The following is a 21988-nucleotide window of genomic DNA, read 5'->3' as shown; positions in this document are numbered from 1 at the left end:
AGTAATGAATAGATCTTTATGTAAAATTTTTCGATCGACCGACTGACATAATTTTTTACCACATTATAAATCAAATTTTTATTGTAATACTCATTCACTTATTGTCTGTACGTCGTTATTTCCTTAAGCATTCGCGACAAACTGTGAAGTGCAAACAAAATCTTAAATTAATAAATATAATAAAAGCCAAATAAAAGGCATTATCATACAACTATAATATGCGCGTAATAATGTACAACTGTACATTATGCCTAATATTAATTAATTAATAATAGACACCTAATATTAAACAACTATATAAATAATAATGGACACCTAATATTGAACAACTATATTATACACCTAATATTGTACAACTATAATAGACATTTAATATTGTACAACTACAATATGCACCTTAGTAATATTTCCTCGAATCCTCTCGATTGCAGGTGTCCACTAAGTCATATTTTACAGGTTATCCGCGTGTAATTACTTCCACTCTAGCTCTTTTCCAAGCCCACTGTCACCGAATCACACGTGTAAGTGAATTATTATTGTAAACCGATTACAGAGGGATGTACCTACCTAAGCGTGAAACGGCTCTCGGATAGCAGGGAAAATTAAAACTTGAAATTTAACCGAAAAAATGCGAGATAGAAGTGAAGTATTACGGTGCGGCAGTCACACTTTTATTACCAGATATCTCTAATCATCGAGAAAAATCGATAAGCTGATTAACGTCAAATTTTCTTTTATTAACTCTTTCCACGCCAGGAATTTTTTAATATGATCCACCGGTCCCTCAAAAATCCTGTTTCCCTATAAATGCCTATGTATTAAATAAAATTTGATATTGTATGTTACTTTTATATATTATGTGAAAGGAAATAAATTTTCAAAAATAAAAAATTTATTTTGGAATATAACGTACATTTTAATTATGTTTCTCGGGTCTTGATTATCCATCGGGCCTTAATTTATCCGGGCTGTTTGTCTTCCGATCAAGCCGGTTAATCGAGGTCCCACTGTAGTGTATGTAATTTCGCAGTATGCATTACAACACAAATGTCTCTATAAAATTAAAAAATGTACATCAAGTCTTAAAAAGAGTCCAATAAAATTGTTAATAATTTTATTGAATTAGAAATAATGTATTGACATTTTCAAATTATTTTAAATGTCGCGATGAATAAAATTTGCTATTAATAATGTATTAAGTACATTTCACGAAGAGAGTATTTTGCAAGAAGAAACCGATGCCAAATGCTCGTGTAGTCTCAGATGGAACATTTTTGTTTAATTTCTTGAATGCAGGATACGAATGGAAAGAATCCTCCTCATTGCACTGATGGTTGTTATAAGTTTAAAAAACTGTCTAATAATTGCTTCTTCAGTGCTTCATCTCGACCATTCTTTGCAATCCTGCTCAGTTCCCTCGTCGGCTGAACCGGCCGGGAGATCCAACCATCCGTGAATAATTGCGCACTGCGAACTTTCAAAGTTAAACAATGACTCCACAAAATCATGCGCGACTTGGGGGAACTCATTGTAGTCTCGTAAACAAAAATTCAACCTACTTGAATGGTCTTTCCACTGTTGCGTTTCGCGAAGAACGGAGAACTCCCCGCTATTTTCTACCAAAATAATAATCACACCTTTGGAAAATCTAATCTCACCGTATCTAAAAAATTGAAACAGAGAGATGAACAAATCAGAAAACGTTTTGCAAGTCTGTACTTTAATTATTCATTTCACTATAACTGTTGAGCGTTTACTATTGTTACTAGAAATGTGAAGACATTTCTGAAACAAACTGCTGACATCATAACCAAAATTTTTAACCTCCTTTTTTGAAAAACGAAATTAGCCGATGTAAAAATGTAATATACTTCGAAATAATACAGTAGTGGAAAGAGGAGGCAAATTTGAAAGTGAAAATGCTGGAGTAATTAAATTCTGTGGAATATTTTAATAGCATCTCGGAAGTAAGAACATTCTGCAACATTATCATAACTTTAGGTAAATAACTCTATTCGTTGATCAACAAATTATAATAATACAGCATTTGCAGATGTAATTTCCGGAGAGATATATTTCATAACGAAAATAAAGTAAATTGAAGTAATCGATTTTATATTACTCTCTTTAATCGGACACTGAATTGTAACAAATGAGTGGAAATTATGTGTTCACAGAAGTATTTGGAATTATACATACACTAAATATTAATTTTCTGTATTAAATGAATACCCTTTGCTGATAGCACGAATTAAAGAAGGTCATAAATTGACTGAGAAAAATACAGTGAACAAAATATCTATAGCTTCCAGTTTCAACGGCTGGATCAATAAAAAATATCCACATTTAAGCAACAGCTTTAACGTATCTCGTCGAGTGCCAAACTAATTAAACTGAAAATTCCGATTGGACACCGAATGCTTAACGATGGCAGATCCGCAACCGGACAATTGCCTGTCAATAGAGGAGAATGAGAGCACGTGCAAAGAGAACTCGAGGATCGCTGAAGCCGCAGCGAACACGCTATGCAAACTAAATAGCATAATAAAACAGATGAAGAATTGGCAGGATGATCGGGTGAAGCTGAAGAGCAACATTTGGCAGCTGAAGCTGGCGTTGCGAGCGGCTGGTAAGGAAACGGACGACGTCTTGCATGCTGATCCGCTAATCGAGCACCAACGGGCAACGATCAAACGGCTTAAGGGTGTGAACCAGGCGCTGAAGAAGGAAATCGCTGATTTTAGAAGCAGTTCAATCGAAGGGGAGCACGTTGTGCCTGAGATCGCCCGGAAATCTGATGACAATCTCCGCGGAGTGAAACAACAGTTCGACGCGGAACGCATGAACGAGGAGATCGTCTATCTGCGAACCCGGCTGAAGGAGCTCGAAAACGGGCAAGAGGACAGCTCCGATCTGGAACACTTTAAATGCAGGCTGAAGCACTTTATGATGGTCGACCACACGGTCGAGATAATATTTATCGACATAGTCAACAGGGTCGCCGAGACGATCGCGAACCTCTACGAGGAGCTTGCGAACGTGAGCGAACACTTGCAAGTGTCTCGACTGAAGAACGACAACTTGCGCATCGAGGTCGACAGGCTGAGAGCCATGCTGCGATCGAAGTGCGACGACAGCCTGCTGGACTACCAGAAGAGGATCGTTGAGCTGGACAACTTGGCGAATCATCTGAAGATGGAGTTGCGAGTGTGCAAGGCCAACTCGGACAGCAAGTCTTGGAACATGACTAACACCGACCAGTGCAATCTAAAGAACGCTGAGCGTTTAGCGGACGAATTGAAGAAGAAGCTGAGAAACGACTACGAGGCTTTTCTCGCAGCTGGTGACCCTAGCTGTTTGGAATATATTAAGAAGATCGTCGAGCTAAGAGTGAATCTGAAACATTTGCATGTGGAATTAAAGAGACCTCCGCGGTACTCTGACGAGGTGATGGAGTACAATAGGTACTTGCAGCAGGTGTCTACGTTGGATGTTAACTTGAAGCATATTTGTATCGAGATTGACAAATTTAAGATCGATCACGCGACGAAGAACTGTAAGCTCGGAGAGATCGAAGGTCTCGAGTATCTGAAGAAGGTGGAGGAACTTCAGGTGATCATCCAGAAGGCTAGAATGACGATAAATGGATTGACTCGGGGTTCAAATGAAGGGGAAGACGTTGAGAAATTAGAGGATCTCGTTGACAGAATGTGTCACGGGATCAAGCAATTGGAAGTGATCGTTACGTCGCACGACAGCTCGAGTTTATTTAAGAGGGTCGAGCAGCTGGAGGAGTCGATCGTTCGATTAAAAGTTGAGCTGAACGAGAAGGACGAACGGACGGACCTAATCAAGCAGAAGCTATCCGACACGGAAGCGTCGCTCGAGAAAAGAACCGGGGAGCTGAAGGATACGCAAAGGATGGTCTCGAGTCTGACGGAAGAAAACAAAATATTGAAGGCAAAAGCGAAAAAGATGGAGAACAAGGTGTCGATGCTCCAGCGCGAACGGGAGAACGACAAGAGTGAGATGACGCAACTACAACAGTCGACAAATCAGGTGAACGTAATGAAGACGAAATTGCAAAGCCTTCAAACTGATAAAGAAGGATTATTCAAGGAGCTCGGACGGTTGCGCAATAGTTTGCAGAAGAAAAACGACGAGATCAAGCTCATAGTTTCCGAAAAGGATGCGATGGAGAAGGCGTTGAAGGCTATCAATGTTGAAAAGAACCAGGCTGTTTCGAAGGACAAGACGAAGTTGAACAAGAAAGTTGACATCGCAAAGGCTGATCACAAAACGGAGAAAAAACCAGACAACAATGTTCAGCTAAAGCAACTGCAGGAGGAGCTGGACACGTCGATGGACAATTTGAATAACGCGAGGCTTGAAGTCATCAGTTTGAAGGATGATAAAATGAGGCTGGAGGAGAGCATTCGTTGCTTAGAGTCGATTGAAAAAATGCGCGAGCATCAGCTGGAGACTGAGAAAACTCTGGCCAGGGAGAAGGCAAAGGAACAGGCTAAATTAATAGCGGACTACAACGAGTTAGCCGAGGAGAGATTGAAGTTGAGAAATGAAAGGAACCATTTAATGATGAAAATGGACACCTTGAGGATCGAGAAGGAGTTGCTTGAGAAATCTATGAGAAATCTCAACACTAAATATTCGGAGGTCGAGAATGAGCTCGGCGAGTACAAGTATCAGTGCAACGAGCTTCGAGAAGAGATCAGAAACTTCAAAATAAGCACGGATGATCTAGCCTCGAAGCTCGGCGATGCCCAGGCTGAGCTGAACGGCGCCGGCGACAAAATAAAGCAGCTGGAATGCGAGAATTCGCGGAACTGCAACAGCTTACTCCAGTTGACTTTAAAAAACACCGATTTCAAGAGCCGCATGCAAGTGCTGCTGGCAGAAAAGGATGACCTGACGACGCGTATTAATGAGCTCGACGCCGAGAACGCCCGGCTGAAGGATCAGCTGAATAAAGTTAAAACGGAGAACGAATATTCTTCCGTCGAATTGAATAAATTGAGAACGGAGCGTGACAAAGCGGGATCAGAGAACGCGTCGCTGCGGAACACACTCGACGAAACGAAGAATAGCAACGAGACGCTGCGGAGGACAGTCGAGGACCTGAAAATGAAGTTGAGCAATGTCTACAGCGAGCACAGAGTGCTCGAGAATCAGTTGAAAATTTTGGAATTGATGAACGCCACATTGAAGAAGGAAAAGGATACGCTGTACCGAGAATACCTGGACAGAGTGCGATCAGAATACTCGCAAGCGGAGAAAGAGGATAAAGGTTCGATGAAACGCAGAGAACAGGAATGCGTTCCGGAAAAAGGCGACAATCAGGAGAGGAAAGACAGCGCGAAACCGGGGAAACGCGCGAACGAGACGACAAATACCAAGAAGGATGAGCTGAAGAAGCTGATAGTGGAGAATAAAGCTTTGAAATTCGAGTTGTCAAACTTGAAAAGCGAAAACTACGAGGTTAAGATGAAATTGAATCGCACGAGGGAAGAATTCCAGAGACAACAGGTTGGCTTGCTGCAAAGCAAAACGAACGAGACTGCGCTCAGACCTATCATGAATCTTTATTATAAAGAGATTAGTAGTTACTCGAGTCATTTCTCTGACGATCCCATGGGAATCGTGACGTGTATCGATCAGGCTAGTGTTTGCTACGGCGGGGAGCTAACGGATCAACAGTCCGGAATGGAAATCGAGAGATTGTTGGAGCTTGCGAATAAAATGAAGATCGAGAACGTCGCCCTCAAAATGGAGCTGTACAACCTGAGATGTAATTTTGTCGCTAATTTCTCGGAAGACGAGAGGAGATATCGCGAGCTGCAAGATGCATTGGAAGAGATCCGGGCTTTGAAAACGGAACTAACGAAACTGCGAGATGAAAAGGAATCTTTACAAATTCGACTGGAAGCATCTGAAACGAAATTGCACCGACTGGAGTCGGAGAAGGTCGCTTTGAAAGACGAGCTGTATGCCTTGAGAAATATGAATGCCGACTTGAAACGGAAAGCGAACGAATTACAAAACAATTATCAAAAATTGAGGGAGAGGAACAGGAATTTCGAAGGCTGCATAATGGGAGCGCTGAAGAAAATAAAGAAGTACACCTTGAGCATGGCAGATATCACTGACGACGATCTGAAAGCTGTGTTAACAATGCTGATTACGAACGAAGAATTTTTGCAATCGATAGATGAGGTAGAAGTAAGTTGCGACGAATCTCGTTATGCCGACGCTGCGACGGTATAATCAACATTATTGTAAATGGATGAACTAAAGAAAAATGACGTTAATAAAATGTAACGTATATAACTTCCTGATAGCTTTAGTGTCACTGTTCGTAACAATATACAATTGCAAATGTTAATTCGGTGAAGCAGATATTTTTCCCGGACACGAAATTGTCAATTTGTAAAAGAAAAAGTCCTGTAAATTTCAAGAAACACACTACAATAGTTAATCAAATGTTGAGTCGCAACGAAAATAAAGTCAATGATTGTTATGTGATGTAACTTTTATTTCTAGAAGACTGTGGCTCTTATTTCTACTTTTAAAAAATTAATATTTGTAATCAATAACGAAGTAGAGTTACTACATTAAGAAAAAGAAGAAGATACAACAATAAATGTTAAAGCTAAAGTTTGTACTTCGTCTTGGCCTCGTTTCATCCTGTTGCTAAACAACTTGCTGTTAAATCAATTTGTATTTTAAAATACAATTATATCAATTTGTGGCAACGGTGATTGCATGGTGTATACCAGCACAAAATCATCCAATTTGGGGATACGAACATGAGAGAATTCGACAGAACTTTCGTCTCTACAATAATGCTCTGTATACAGATAGCACACCGGCTCGATTTTGGCCGGGCCCTTGTGCGCGCATTGGCGCGGATATCACCTGCAGGGGGCTCGAGCCCAGGGCCTGCCGGCCGGGCCGGTATTCGGCCCATTTGCAAGATTGCAAGGGTACGGGATTTGCGTTCTCATTGCGTGATAATACAAACACGGGTTTTTGTCAGTAGTCAAAAACGCCAGATAAAAGATCAATCTAGGCAAATCGCTCTCAAAAGTCTTATTTTTTTACTTTAACCACTTCTGCCACATTCATATGACCCGCCTTGTGTTCTGTATACTGGCATCGGCCTGATTGGCTTCATTAGTGCGACCGTGCTGCCCTCTCAAAAACAGGATGAATTCCGGCCCGGCTTGCAGGCCCTGGGCTCGAGCCCCCTGCAGGTATATCCGTGCCAATGCGCGCACAAGGGCCCGGCCAAAATCGACCTGCCTGGGCCTCGAGCAGCTCCAAGCGTTGTGTTTGCCCGTAACCTGTAGATCAGGGGCTCTGCTGGCTGGGTCCGGTGGTTGGCTCTGTCAGGCTGTGCTATCTGTATACAAAGTAGATTATATGTCTGTCTCTGTATACAATGCACATATCAGAACGAAATATATTATAATTAATTGGTGACTTGTCTAATAACTATTCTAATTAGCTCAAAATGCCCAGGAAAATTTCTAGTCGTATTGCAAGAAAGTTCTTTTATATTTGCCCCTAAATACGCAGGTTTTAATTCCATTATATTAGTATTATATCTCGCACGCAGGGCTCACGATTGAATTTACTTTGAATGCACAGAGACTCGGAGAAAAATTCTTACCTAATTGAAAATCACTTGAAATGATTGGAAATGATTGAGAAATGTTCTAGTGATTTTTTAAAGAACGAGATTTCTTTTTTATTTTTTCCCCTTTATACGCGATACCACTGTTGACACGGAAATTGGTAACAATCAAGATGGCTGCTACCAAGTCGAGTATATCCAATGATAATCCGACAAAGAAAGAGGACGAATTCAATGAATTTTACACGGAAGTATGTAATCACTTCGTCCGACTGTGTACCGTTAACAATATTTCTTCACGCGAAAATTCATTTGATATAATAATTCGTAGTTACATAACCTTATTTCAAGGGTTATCAAACGTCAACCTGAACGCATTAAAGGGGAAACAATAAATGTAACGTTAGGACGATGTACATAGTTAAGTCTTGTTTACTATATTGTGCCTAAGATCGTGCGGAATGTTGTGAACAAGATTGTTTCTCCGGTAAAAGATTGAGTTAAAAATAAACCTAACCTATACGAAGCATACGCGCGTTCCAAACAATTCGGTTATCACGCATAACTTCCCGAGAATCTTGTTGTTTGCATAGGTGAAGGAAATCGAGAAAAGGGACTCGGTGTTGACGCCTAAACAACAAATTGACAGACTCCTTCGGCCTGGATCCTCATACTTTAACTTAAATCCTTTTGAAGTGTTACAAATTGACCCGTCCACTTCCATAGATGAAATCAAAAAGAAATACCGACGTGTAAGTTGTTTATCTTTCTATTTTAGTAGTGTGAATATGTAGTCCAAGAATTCGTAACACTGTATCGTTTCTATTTTCCAGATGTCAATTCTTGTTCACCCTGACAAAAATCAAGATGACGCAGAACGTGCACAACAAGCATTCGAAAGTATGTATTAAGTTTAATTGCATCTAGCAACAGATTCTTAAGGCATTATAGTGTACTACTTTTTCCTTTATTACATTGTTTACGGTCAAATAAAATTAAAATTCTATGTGTATAAAGATAAAAATTATATTAGAATAACAGGGAACTCATCATAGTATTAAAATCATGGTATATGTAATGACTATTTAGGCTCCGGATTTTATGCATTTATAACAAAAATGAGTAGATGCAATTTAAAACAGTGAACAGTCTGAAAAAACTTTAAGAGTATTAATATATTATTTTCACTACATTAAAATTATTAATGAAAAATATAACTGGACATGTAGCTCCTGTGCCTTGCAATTGTTGCACACATTTTTTGTTTCGCATAAAAATTTGGAGTCTAGTAATGATCAATTTCAAAATGCAAATTTTATGGAGTGTTTTAATCAAGAAATACTATTATGTATAATCTACAGGTTTATTATATATCATTTAGAGATATACAAAGCTAATGTTTCAAGTCCTATCTTTTGAATAAAGTTTATTTCAATATGAGTCTAAGTAATTGTGTTGTGTATTCTTTTTATACGAATGAGAAGATATATCGTCAATATTATATTACTTGTTATAGTTGTCAATAAGGCATGGAAGACATTGGAAAATGAAGAAACCAGAGCAAAATGCATGGATGTTATTGAAGAAGCGAAAGCTCGTACAGACCACATGGTAAGGATAAAAGATGGAAACTTCGGTTTGCTTCAACAAACACGTGTAACATTGAAAGAATTAATTAGATTTCAGAAAAGAAAAAAAAATTGAAAAAAGAAGGAAAAGCAGATGGTGTAACAATGCTTGAAGAAGAAACAGAAGAAGGCTACAGACATGCTGTTTGGGTGATGACAATGAAACTCTTTGCTGACATGGAGAGAAGAAGGTTGATAACCATTCAGACAATTATAAGCTGTTTAGGAAAGTGACTTGTAATACATAATATTTTTCTTTAATGTTTAGGAGAGAATTAGCAACCAGAGACGCAGAACAGCGTAAAAGGAAACGGGAAGAAGAATTATCGGCAGAAGCTCAGGCTGCGTTAGAGCGTGAGTGGCAAAAGAATTTTGAAGAATCACGACAATCAAGAGTCGACAGTTGGAAAGCCTTTCAGTCTGGTTCTAGTGCTACAAAACAAAAAAAAGCGAAGAAACTGAAAGCATTCAGGCCACCAAAAACGAAAGCTGAATCACGATAATTGTACAGTCTTTGTTTCTGGCACTTGGCATAAATTATTTCATCTGGTGTTTCATATTTCTTGCAAAATTCTCACCATGTGACACGAAATAACGAAATTCATCGAATATGTCGAATTGGAATTGTTCTTTGAATTCATTTGTTAATTGAAAATTGTGATTTAAAAGTAGTTGAGAATGTGAATTGAATCAGGTGTCGAACTGGAGAGTGTGTTATAAATAAGAGTGACGTGTGAGTTGAGCAAAAGAGCATGAAAATAAGTTCTGTGTGTATCTTTTAAGAGTAATTGTAATGTATGTTTGTGAAACAAAAATATCTGCGAGTATGTATATGGATACATAGTTGTGATGAATTTACATGGCCTGGTTAAGTTAATCTTAATGGAAAAATTCCATGTTGACCAATTGTTTGACAATTAGTATGAAACTTAAGGCAATTGTACTATTATCATGCATTACTGTATAAATTGTACATTTCATGATTATTTGATTTTGTACCCGAGTATACATCACAATTTAATATCTTGCAAACCAAATGGGATGCACAGTTATCTCTACAAGTTGTTTCTGAAGGCATAGTAACTACGAGTACTTGAAAGTAATCAAAATAAGATGATTAATTCGATTATTTATTTAAATTTCATTCGAAGCCTACATCATGTACAGTATTTCTTAATAATAACAACTTAAAAGGCCATGTAGTCATAACTTCCGGTGTCCAATAGGTAAACGTGTAAAAAAAAAAGAACAAACTGTTGCATCTCAACGTACACTTGGTCCAATTGTAATTTGTAAGATTACTATAAGGAGATTAATGTTCTAAATACGTAAGTTTTCTCTTCGAGTAGTGTTCACTAACACACGAAAGTCAATGTCGTACAAGTGCCGATCGAACGTACGTGATCAACCGTGAGAGAACAATTTTTTTATTGACGGTATTAAAAAGAGTGAATAACCGGAAGAAATGGAATTAATCGCGTTAGACTTTCTTTCTTATTTCGCAATTATGACCGTTAACAAATTATTACTGCGGATTAGCCTCCGATGCCATAAGCTGCGCCACTACTGATCTGTATTTCGACATGATATTAGTAACCGGCTCGCCATTAGGTATTACGGGATAATGCATTAAATAGTACACACTAATAAAACGCATCATTTATTTATGACAAATATACAAATCACAATCGAAACATTCGTTCGTATATTGTTGTTTGTCTATATACGAGAATCTTTTTCGTTTTTTAATGATACAATCATAAGTCACACGGTTTTGTATTTTATGGTAATAGAATCAGATTTTAACTTCGTATTTGTATACTAAAGCATTAGTGGTTAATTCTACATTGTATTGTTTCTCATTCAATTTAACCATTCATCGCTAATGTAGCCACCTTGTACATTATAACATCTACGGGATAATATATGTAAATATAAATACATACCAACATATGTACATGATTCAGTAGTTACGCTTAAAATCACTTTGAAAAACATAGCATTTATGTAAAACGAATTAATTGAATTTGAAGTGATAGCTAAGTTCACATAAATGGTATGTTTTCTATTTTGAGAAAAATTTGCAACATTCCATATTATTTATAATATATCGCTAGATTACGAGCTTATATAAATCTTTTGCTATTATTATATATTGTATTCGCAATTAAGATTCGTAGTTATCATACTCTTCTCGGTTTTTTCTATGTTATATAACTTCAAACAAAAGTTCAACAAAAGGTGCTTGTTTTTTAGGATTTTGTATGTTTAATAATTTATAGAAGATTATTTAAGAGAAGTGAACTACTGGGATGAGAAGTGTAGTAAAAGAAAGGAAGTTTCTAAGTAAGTAATATTGAAATTACGATTTCTTTGACAATATTAATTAACAATAGTTTATCTTTAATATTCATTATTTATAAAATAAAAACATTGGCGTGCAAGCAAAATTGAATTCATATGTATTCGTTTAATTTTTGTGAAATTTCAAAACAAATGGTACATTTTCTAAGTTAATGCCATTACAAACTAATAAATGGATTTTTTGAAAATTTTCGTACAATTCTAAAAGAGATAATTAGTTTTTCGATGAATATACAATTTATATTGAAAATATTGCAATGACTTTTAATCTACAAAATAAGATGTAAGAAACAACGACTGAATAAAAATATATTTGAACACGCTATTTATCGTTTATTTACAAGAAATACATTTATTTACAAATCTGTGCATTACAAAAATATATTTACCTGCGCACATAAGCGTGTGCATTGATTAACGTGTAGACACAGTGTGAGGTAGACACAGTTTCAACAATACATTTTTCTATCGAACAACAAGAATATTTAAAATACACATTTGCGCGCTGAAAACAGTAACACATATCGTTCGTAACATCGTATACGAACGTTTCTTTCTAGTGCGAAATACACTTGTAATGAGAACACGTTTCAATACTTCAACATAGCAATATTCCTTAGAATTACATAACAATAACAGTACATTTACGTTTTATATAAAACATCACTTTACATCGATTGTTATCTGAACTTTGATATAGCATATATTGCACATATAAGGCATCAGAAACATTTCATAACATGACACATTAGTTTAAAATTATACGGAAAAGAACAATTTCTTCTCCGTAATAATATGAATCAAATACTGCATGTATACATATATCGAGTTTTCCCTGTTTGATAATTAAGCTAAATAATACAATTCAAGTTGCAAAAGTGCTAATGAGATCATATTTATAAAATTGATTTACCGTGTCAATTAATATTGATTGTATTCATTGTAATTTCGTTTTTGATTGACTTCTTTTTTTTCTATTTTTACTAATTCTAGTGCTATAATCTAAACCAGTGCTAGTCGCGCTTAATTTAGGGGATTGTCCAGGACTTATGTGTTTTCCTTGAATTTCGAAACATTTCGTATTATTATTATACGTTGTTTGTGCAGAGTCAGCCGGAATTGAACGGGGAATAGGACTTAGTGGTTTCCTATTACGTTGTAATACAACCGATGACGACGTTAGAGATCTAAAATATTAAAAAATCATGTTAAAATTATTAATTATTAATACAATTCACTAGAGGCGCGCAAGAACCCGAAAATATCGAAACGGGACGGGTCGAGTATTTTATTCGGGATCGGGGCGGTTTCTCAAAAACTTTTGAAAATCTCGATAAATTCGAGAACTCGACTCGCACACCTCTACGATTTACTTACCTATTCTTACTACTGGGAAGTCGTGAAGTGTCTAATGGAGCAAGCTTTACATTCTTTGTCCACGCAGCAGGTGACATAGTTGAATGCCAAGCTGACTGATAATTTGTATATTTTGTTGGAGTTAAACTATGTCCTGCATTGTTCACATTAATATTAATGCTAAGAAAATAGTATAAGTTTTCCAAATGATATACATATTATTTAAAAAATTGTACCTTGAAATGTAGAGACATTTAAAGATTCTCCCATAAATTTGATAGGAGTAGTCTTTATAGTAGAAAAGCTCTCCCTGGTAGATAGAATATATGGTACAGGACTGACTACGATCTTCTCATTAAAAACAGTTCCAAGTTTATTTCTACTGGTAGTAGGCCTGAAAAGTTTGTCATCTATGGCTAGTGTGTCCTGTCCACTTTTGATTCTACCATTACATATAGGATTATCATATTTTCTGTAAATCGGGATTGTAAATATAGACTTCTTGAAAATAGTAATTCTAGCAGAAATGCATTAAATCAATTAAAGTATTCATACAGGGTGAACCACGAATCGTGTCCAGTACAGATTACTCTGTTATTAGCAGTCCGATCGAAAATGTTTTCATCAGGTATAGCATGGTTCCAAGAGAGCTTCCACGTGATTATAGCAAATTTTTTAATGTTATGATACTTACCGCATTCGCCTTGAAATCCTCTAACAAATAGGCGTAAAAAGTTATAGGTGTATTTGCAAAAAAATTGAAGGTGACCTTGAAAAATCATGAGAAAAAAAGAGTTGACGAAAAATATTGCTATAATCACGTGAAAGCTCTCTTGAAATCATGTCTGATAAATACATTTTCGATTGGACTGATAATAACAGAGTAATCTCTTACTGGTCACGATTCGTGGTTCATCCTATTATATTAGAATGTATGTTAGGAATACATATGTTAGCAATTTTAATCCAAGACTTTCTACAAAGTATCATACATATGAACATACTTCCGAATCTCTGGAGTATTTGGATGAACAATTTCTTTCCTTATTGGTATAATGTGGTCTTCCATCAGTCTGCTCTTGCCGCTTGAAAATCTGTTATCCAGAGGGATAGTTTCTTCATACCACATCGACTTGTTACTCTTCGCAGAACTTTTATTACTATGAATGGGTGCCATTCGTATTTGCAGAGCTTCCTCAAAATCTCTCTCAATTTCGTTTTCTTTACTCGGAAATAATTCAGATATCACATACTCAAAAAGCATATCGAGTATCTTATCCTGCTCTGTATTCTGCGATTTATGCTTAGACAAAGCTTTCCTTTCCTATAAAAGATAAACTATATATGCACAACAATATACCGTAGGTCTTGTGTTTCTTGTTCGTATTAAGTAATCCTAATCGACAAATCCAGCTTATAGAAAAATTTAGCCAGGTACTTTTTACCTTTACAGATTGATTATGTTCTGAGAATGCTTCTTCGTCGAACGAATCGAAAGTAGCCTTCGTTTGATTACTGTTTTTGCCAAGGTTTTCGCAGTTCACTTTAGTCAACAGAAATGGATTTTTTCCAACGATCCTGAAATGCGGTATTTGTTTCTTCCATTGCATACACTCTTCCAACAGAGCTGTTTGAGTTACTTGATCGCCATCTTCATAAAGTGTATTTTCAATAGCATCCCACTGCTGCACAACTTTGGCGGTGGCAATATCTTCCAAGTCTGTCATAGAAGATGTACAAATTGTTGATCCGCTGACTTCAGCCGATGTCGACACCTGACCGTCGGTATCTTTCCATGGCTTTTTCTTCTGTAGACTTGGTAGTTGAAAATGTTTGCTTGACTCATTGTCGTTATCCTTGTACTCCCTTGCATATGAAAATTTATCTGCTACTTTTGTGTTTTGGATTAATGAAATGGATCTGCGTTAACATTAATTTCATTTAATTTCTAGTCGCAATGGTAATTGTTACTTTAAAAAATTCTAATTATTTTCTAATTAGAAATAGCTAAACTATTTACGGATTTTATACAGAAATCTTGAAAATCTTGAAAACAAATGGATATCTAAGCAATATTTTATTGCAATACCTACGTATTTCGTTTAGCTGTCTTTTTATGCATTTCATGCTTCTTGAAACGTATTTTTGTTTAATCGGCAGACGATTTATGTAGACTCCTTTCCCACCTTTTTATCAAGTGAAACCTTGCACACGGTTCACGTTAATTTTATTGATTATCTCATTAGCAGCACATCTTTAACCAGAAATTTCTTCTGAATCATTCTACCATCACTGTACTACTATTGATTCGGCAAATTTCCTTCAATAAGTGTACTTTTTTATCGGAAAAGATTGTACACCCAGCATTCATAATCCATATCAGAAAATTTGTATTTTATTCAAACATATAAATATACCCCGCCACGAAGTATTTAAAAACTGATGAATGTAGCTCCAGGTAGCTCTTTAGAGCAACCCTAATTCCCAGCTGTTCCCAGCGCACATGCGCATCTATACAACGCTATCGTGAATACGGTTCCAGAAATAATCGCGATATCGCGAAATGAAATCAAAAGTGAAATTTAAAGACGTATGCAGCAAATATTACAAAAACTACTATTTATTTTCCTTGCATTTCAACCCAGAACGTTAAAACTATTCTCCAAATTTATTTTCTGGAGATTTTCATGGGACGCAGTGAAATAGGCCTACATACTACAGACTACAGGCAGTACCGGCGTTAGGGTAGGGCAAAAACATACTTGGGAAGTATGTCAGATTTTTATGCATGATTATTTGGAGTATATCTGTGGTTGTCAGGAAAAATGCCGCATGTCACAATTTCAAAAAATTTGAGTGTATGCATTAATTGAGCTGTTGAGTATAGGATTTACTTATTTATCAGAAAAAAGTCATGAAAATAAATTCGAAAGGCTCAAAAAAATAATGCAATTTTAACCGGTGTCCTATGTTCAGAATTAGTGATCAAAACTTTAAATGGCAGTATCTCGAAAGTGAAAGTATGTGACATGCGGCGTTTTCCCTTACAACCACAGATATATGATATTCATTTCTCACCAATATTCCCGTTTCATGAGTTACGTTGTGTCACAGACGAGATACCTTGTCTGTAGTTGTGTGGTCACTTGGTCACCGACCAGACTTTTAAATCTGTGTTATTGACGAGGTATGATCACTGACGAGATACTATTAATAGTATCTGGTCGGTGGAACAGTGACTTTTAAATAAAATATCGACTGTTAGTAATTTTGTCTACCAGTTTGAGCGTTTTGCCACTACGTGGAATGGCGCTATACGGACATTTGAACGGAGCAAATAATTCTTTCCGAAATTTACATTGCATCTTATGGCAAAAGCGGCAAGAATCTTTTGCACTCGAATAAAAAATAATATTTCAATGCTTTCGTATTAAGGGAAAATCGCACTTTATGATAGACTTTTTTAGATTTAAAAAATCAATGAATTACGATATACAATGAATGAATGATAGCATGGAGAAAAATGATATTCCTTCCTATTTTAATAAATATGGCACTTTGTGATACGAATACTTATAAACTTTGTATCATAATACGTATTAACAAATACGTGGACCTAACATGTTCAAAAGCCTTGGTCTTTTAATAAACTAACTAACTTATGTTTAAAAAGAATCGCGGTCATGTTAAAAAATTGATAAATCGAGGGGGTATACAAATCGATTTTACAATATATCATCATGGGACGTTTATTAACTTTTGAGGGCTCGAAATGAATGGAAGAATGGAAGAAAATAAGAAAATATAAAGATGGTGCGTAAAACGATAGAGGGTGGAACAGAACAATCCATAACAATAAGAGACAAAATCATACTTTGTATCAACAAAACATACAAGAAGAACTCAACTGTTCATCTAATTTCACGTGGCAGCAAAGAAATATTTACCAAAAAAATGTGTTTCTGAGGTTGATCTAGAAAGAGATTGCGGAAATGTGCTAAAAGAAACAAACAAGAAAGCGAGCTAATAAAAACATGGTAAAATGCAAAGACTGCGGCCAACCTAATGAAATATATGTACAATGGAACGGAATGAATGATTGAGGCAACCTTGATCAAGGGAGGGAATTTGAACAACAAACGATAACAGCACATGCGCGCATCAGAATGCGGGGGTTGCGAATATGAACTCACCCCTGAAGAACGTAGACAGTTGCGCGTGGTCCTCAGAAGGGGTCGGATGTTGTTGCCTTGACAAAAGCGATTGTCGAACGTGTCTTCGTCTACCCGCCAACTATTCTGACAATTTTGTTTTCACTCTACCCGCGAGTGGTTCTTTGTCAATGTCAATCGGCATGTTAATCATCATACAGTGATATAGTCGCAGGGTTTTAACGCATCTTCGTGACCGGTCGGCATGTCCACCTACGTCAGAAACACCGATACTCATCTGACAACCTTGACGAGGATCCTGGGCGTGTGTACCGCGATCAGTAAGTACTAACATTATTCTAAGTATAGTCAGTCGTCGGTTTGTGAAATGCTAGTATAGCTACAAGTTGCAGTATAGGTTGCAACATCTTCGCAACTCGCGTTCGAATTCATCTTCTTTTGAGGAAGACTATGTTCAGCAATTTGGTCACAAGGATCATAGTTACTACTGATACTTCAAAAACAGATAGATCTCAGTTTGAGAAATTTTTTGTTAACTCTTTTAATAATCTAGTAATTTGATTGCAAGGATATTTAAAAGGGATGCAGGAAGAAATTCTGCAAAATTCATCTTTATTCGTTCGAATTCATCTCCTTTTGAGGAAGACTATGTTCATCAATTTTGTCACAAGGATCATAATTACTACTGATACTTCAAAAACAGTTACATGCCAGTTTGAGAAATTGAATCTGAACTCTTTTAATGATCTGGTAATTTGATTGCAAGAATATTCAACAGGGATTCAGAAAGAAATTCTGCAAAATTCATATTCATTCGTTCGAATTCATCTCCTTTTTAGGAAGACTGTGTTCAGCAATTTGGTCAAAAAGATCATAGTTCCTACTGATACTTCAAAAATAGTTAGATCTCAGTTTGAGAAAATTAATCGTAACTCTTTTAATGATCTAGTAATTTGATTACAAGAGGGATGCAGAAAGAAACTCAAGATTGTTAAAAACATAAAACATTCGTCACTGAATTAGCATTCTTTCGCCGGTATATCTGTATCATGTTACATTTCTTGACGATTGAGATTCTGAGACCGTCGAGGTGTACACGATAGTAAACTCTCCACAAATATCGTGCACATCTCTATCACATATATCGAGACATTACTGTACATTGTTCAGATTTCTGGAACCACGCTGTGTAGTGGAAGTAGCACGCAATCTGATGAAGAATGCAAAGAGAAGGTGGGTAGAGGGAGAAGTTCGGTAGTTGAATTTTTCTTTGGCGAGTTCCTTTCGGGGCAGGGTTCAAGGGGAGCTAAACTGAGGTTGCTGCAGTAGATTGCGAGCGACACGCTGTCGGCCAGTCGAGCTTTCCGGGCGAGAATGAGGTCTTGAGAATAGCTTTGAGCACTGAGGCGAGCTACTTCGAGAGAAGAGGCGCAGGGCGGGCGGGAGAGTCAGTCGCAAAAGCACAGTGCAAAGAAGAGGCGGGCAATTCTATAGAGAGTTATTTGCTCTCCGCGCACCAACAAATCCTGCGAAACGGGCTTTTGTCCGGCGAACCTTGTTGTCTCGGCATACCAGAAGAATCTTGAACGATTGGGAAGTGAAAGAATTCGCGCGAGAGAGATTTCACTTTTGACGTTTGCCCCGTCACGTGTGAAACGCATGCAACCCGTTTCACAGTCATAATCGGTTCGATCGCTTGTGTACTAAATGACCGAGATTTCGTTCGAATGACAATGTTTTGTAGGCCATGTAAAAGCTTCAACTGTCAGTGCACGAGTCCGTGGTATCCATAAAGAAACATTATTCTTTTGTTCTCCTTCAAGTTTCTTACAATTAGAATACCGTAATAACCCGAAGAAATTGGTTTCTGTGGTAATGTCATGCTGTTAGCAGCAACCTTATTACTTGCGAAAGGAGCCTCACTTATTACCATGATGGGGATCTTCATGACCTTTGCACCGAAGCATGCTTAACCCTTCAATAGACTATAAAAGCTGCTGTGACCCTATTTAGATTTGTGCCTATAGTTATATAATAGAGATAATCATTTGTAAAGTAAAATTGATATTCAATAATTCTCACGAAATAATATAAGAGGGACTTTATGAATGATTAAAAAATATATTTAATATACTCACAACTCCTTTTCTCATTTTTTGAATAGATTGAAACTCGTTTGTTCCATTCGGCTGCATAGTGTGTCTGACCATAACATACTGATTCTACTTGCAGTGAAACGAATTAATATTCGCGCGCGGACGCTCTAAAAAAGACGATAACTTCTTTAATACTGTACCATACGATTTGAACTTTTTTGGGAAGCTAGAGCAATTAGTTTACTACAGGATCTGAAAAGAAATTTTTTCAAAAATTGCAATTGATCGGAATTGTAGAAAAAATACTGAAAGTTGCATTTTACAACTATTTTATCTGGGCCTATATTGAAAATTTTTAAAATAAGTTTTGTAGATCTGTGTCAATTAAACATATTCTGAAAATTTCGCCAAAGTCGATCGACGTTGCAATGAGCTACAAACGTTTATTGAATATGTTAAAAATTGCAGATTCTCACGATTGTATAATAATTGCAATAAATCTAAGGATTCTTACATTTTTTGCAGTGACCACTACTGTTGGATATTGACTTCTTTTTTAATATTCAAAATTCAATAAAAATTTCTATAATATGCTATTATAATCTAGAAATTGGCGTACATTTTCAGCTGAAATCGCAAATTTTGAAAAGAAATCTTTCGTTTAAAAGGACTTGAAGATATAGCTTTTAAGAAAATTGGTTTTGAATGTTCATTATTATTTAGAAGGAGTAAAATCGGGAAGTCGCCCAATTTCAGAGCACCATTTCGTTCGAGCATAAGACAATGTCTCTCACAGGCACGACCCTTTAAGAATTAGACTGCTAGTTGCAAAGAACCTACGCGACCTTATTTTCATGCGTAAAGAATTCTCAGTAAAAATATCGAGCACAATGGAAACATTTCTGTTTTCCGGGGCAGTGGGGTTTCCTTCGGAAAAGAAGGCTTGGAAAGACTGTTTTCTCATAGCGGTCTTTTCTGTTTTACTTAAGCTTTCTTAATTCAGGTGTACGGTCTCGACGTCTACGTTGTTCCAAAGGCTTCGTGAGGACGCGGTCGCGAAAGGTTCCCGTCCATTCATCTAGGAATAATAAGCTCCGTGACGGAACAAAAGTTCCCGGCGTGCAATTGTATTTGCTGTTTTCGGCGAATGAATTAAAGAGGAAGAACGCGACGCGACGGCGCGGCGGTTACCGCTTTTCCACCGAGTTCTTCACTGTGTGAACACTGCGCGCAACAATGGTGACGCGATGATACACAGGGAACGGTGTTCTCGGTCGTTTACGGTACACTGAGCTTTTCACAGGGGCATTCATACACTACGGAGCTTTTCGCTGGATACGATTAACCCTGACAGGCCGCCCCAACAAAATAGAAGAGTTCATTCTAATATTGGATTTTTCTGTTAACCCCCCGCACTGGGATTTATTCTACAGTTACAGTGATTGATAGACTGCGGATTTTTACGCAAAATAAAAATTATGTGTTCAGCGGCACTGAATATCAATTTATGTAAATTATACTAAATTATTCCTTGTGGAGTAACAATTATTCATAGCTACACGTTTGTTTATTAATATTTTCTTTATATGTGCAGGGTAGTCCATCCGATGCTCATTTGAATTTGTTCTTCAGTCAGATTCTTTAGTATAATTATAACTACAAACGCTTGATTGAATACGTATTGTTAAAAGTGTAGTTTTACGAAGCAAGAAAATTGTAAGGGGCTAATAAAAAGTTAAGGGTGAACTTCACGTTGCAGGGATCGAACTCTGAGAGGGCTGGTTTTAAACTCGAGTTACCGCGGCCGAAGAAAAGCACGTATCTATTGTTTTTGGCTGTTCTACAAGCTTGCAAAGTTTCGTCGAAATCTGAGCCTGACATTTCGCGAGAGTTTCTTGTAAAGAGAATCTGTGGCAGTTACTAGGCGAGATAGTTCGGGAAAAGCTAAACTGATTGCTGGAAGAAGTTAGGGGAAACTGGTGGGCTACGAAAAGCTTCGTAGGAGATTCTACCAATCATGTTCCTATTGTCATGAGTAGACTGCGGATTCTATGCATTTATGACAAAAATGGGTACGTACAGTTCAAAGCAGTGGACATATTAAAAAGATTTAAGGACATCAGTGTATTAGTTTCAGGTGAATAAAAAAATCAAGCTTAATAAAAAATTTTTATTTGGCTTCTGTGTCTTGCAATCAACGCAAACATTTTTTATTTTGCATAAACATCCGCAGTCTTGTCATGAGTCATATACACTGAAAAAGAACGTTCTACATCACATGGTGTTATAGGGGCATATTTAAATTTACCCCAATGATATGCCAGAACCTCTCGTGGTCCTTCAACGTGTTCACCCTTCAAAATCTTGCTTATTTTTGATAATACATTAAAGTGTACATTTTCGTTTTAATACAGATTCTAATTACATAATTATAATTACATATCTTAATTAGTAATTAATTACATATCTTGCACAGATGTAATCCACTTAGCCAGCATTACACGCTTGCTGTTTTTTTATTTAGGCATCTCTAAGTTTTGACGCAAATATTTCACTACTAATAGGCACTATGTACGTTTGGCTTCGAAAGATATGCTTCATACGAAATTGTAATAGCTACTGATTTACATGAACAATGGAGATTAACTGCGGCGTGACTCCGTCTGTTTATACATCATACCATCGTCTTTGTTTTGTCTCTCATTGTATGCCAATACA

General features: G+C 36.9%; 4 protein-coding genes across 7 annotated transcripts in view; 3 read left to right on the top strand and 1 right to left on the bottom strand.

Annotated features, from left to right (window-relative positions):
• Window positions 1–1821: 1821 nt before the first annotated feature.
• LOC143213450 (uncharacterized) lies at window positions 1822–6498 on the top strand. The gene has a single exon (XM_076433319.1). It carries the CDS (start codon window positions 2428–2430, stop codon window positions 6280–6282), a length of 3855 nt encoding a protein of 1284 aa, XP_076289434.1. The 5' UTR covers window positions 1822–2427; the 3' UTR covers window positions 6283–6498.
• A 1271-nt stretch (window positions 6499–7769) lies between these two features.
• On the top strand, window positions 7770–10748 carry LOC143213379 (dnaJ homolog subfamily C member 8). Its single transcript, XM_076433168.1, has 6 exons — window positions 7770–7905; window positions 8248–8406; window positions 8488–8554; window positions 9171–9265; window positions 9334–9473; window positions 9551–10748. Exons 1-6 carry the CDS (start codon window positions 7828–7830, stop codon window positions 9783–9785), a joined length of 774 nt encoding a protein of 257 aa, XP_076289283.1. The 5' UTR covers window positions 7770–7827; the 3' UTR covers window positions 9786–10748.
• Window positions 10749–11954: 1206 nt separating this feature from the next.
• LOC143213367 (uncharacterized) lies at window positions 11955–17411 on the bottom strand. Of its 3 annotated transcripts, none has more exons than XM_076433143.1 (7): window positions 17196–17411; window positions 15096–15256; window positions 14448–14922; window positions 14007–14326; window positions 13239–13474; window positions 13024–13156; window positions 11955–12833 (listed from the first exon to the last, which is right to left on the bottom strand). In XM_076433143.1, the coding sequence occupies exons 2-7, from the start codon at window positions 15122–15124 to the stop codon at window positions 12584–12586; spliced, it is 1443 nt and encodes a 480-aa protein (XP_076289258.1). In that variant the 5' UTR covers window positions 15125–15256; window positions 17196–17411; the 3' UTR covers window positions 11955–12583. The 3 variants fall into 3 exon arrangements, with proteins under 3 accessions (XP_076289258.1, XP_076289257.1, XP_076289256.1); XM_076433142.1 differs by lacking the exon at window positions 17196–17411 and adding an exon at window positions 16081–16224; XM_076433141.1 differs by lacking the exon at window positions 17196–17411 and having other exon boundaries at window positions 15096–15992.
• Window positions 16777–21988, top strand: part of LOC143213383 (uncharacterized) — a 24224-nt gene continuing 19012 nt past the window's right edge. Inside the window, exon 1 of one of the 2 annotated variants that reach the window (XM_076433174.1) lies at window positions 16777–17494. In XM_076433174.1, the coding sequence (XP_076289289.1) occupies window positions 17419–17494 (76 nt within the window). In that variant the 5' untranslated portion in view covers window positions 16777–17418. The remainder of the gene's footprint in view (window positions 17495–21988) is intronic. The other variant, XM_076433173.1, reaches the window with a different exon arrangement.

This window comes from Lasioglossum baleicum, chromosome 11 (assembly GCF_051020765.1).
Source record: "Lasioglossum baleicum chromosome 11, iyLasBale1, whole genome shotgun sequence".
NCBI lineage: Eukaryota > Metazoa > Arthropoda > Insecta > Hymenoptera > Halictidae > Lasioglossum > Lasioglossum baleicum.
This window is presented reverse-complemented; position numbering and strand designations above follow the sequence as displayed.

What these genes read in the sequence shown, in the direction of transcription:
- LOC143213450 (XM_076433319.1), top strand. Translation starts at nt 2,428, where the DNA reads ATGGCAGATCCGCAACCGGACAATTGCCTGTCAATAGAGGAGAATGAG.
- LOC143213379 (XM_076433168.1), top strand. Translation starts at nt 7,828, where the DNA reads ATGGCTGCTACCAAGTCGAGTATATCCAATGATAATCCGACAAAGAAA. An exon ending in TCAAAAAGAAATACCGACGT is followed by an intron (nt 8,407 to 8,487) that starts GTAAGTTGTTTA and finishes TCTATTTTCCAG; the next exon opens with ATGTCAATTCTTGTTCACCC. An exon ending in TGCACAACAAGCATTCGAAA is followed by an intron (nt 8,555 to 9,170) that starts GTATGTATTAAG and finishes TACTTGTTATAG; the next exon opens with TTGTCAATAAGGCATGGAAG.
- LOC143213367 (XM_076433143.1), bottom strand. Translation starts at nt 15,124, where the DNA reads ATGCATAAAAAGACAGCTAAACGAAATAC. An exon ending in AAATGTCTCTACATTTCAAG is followed by an intron (nt 13,157 to 13,238) that starts GTACAATTTTTT and finishes TGAACAATGCAG; the next exon opens with GACATAGTTTAACTCCAACA. An exon ending in CTTCCCAGTAGTAAGAATAG is followed by an intron (nt 12,834 to 13,023) that starts GTAAGTAAATCG and finishes TTAATATTTTAG; the next exon opens with ATCTCTAACGTCGTCATCGG.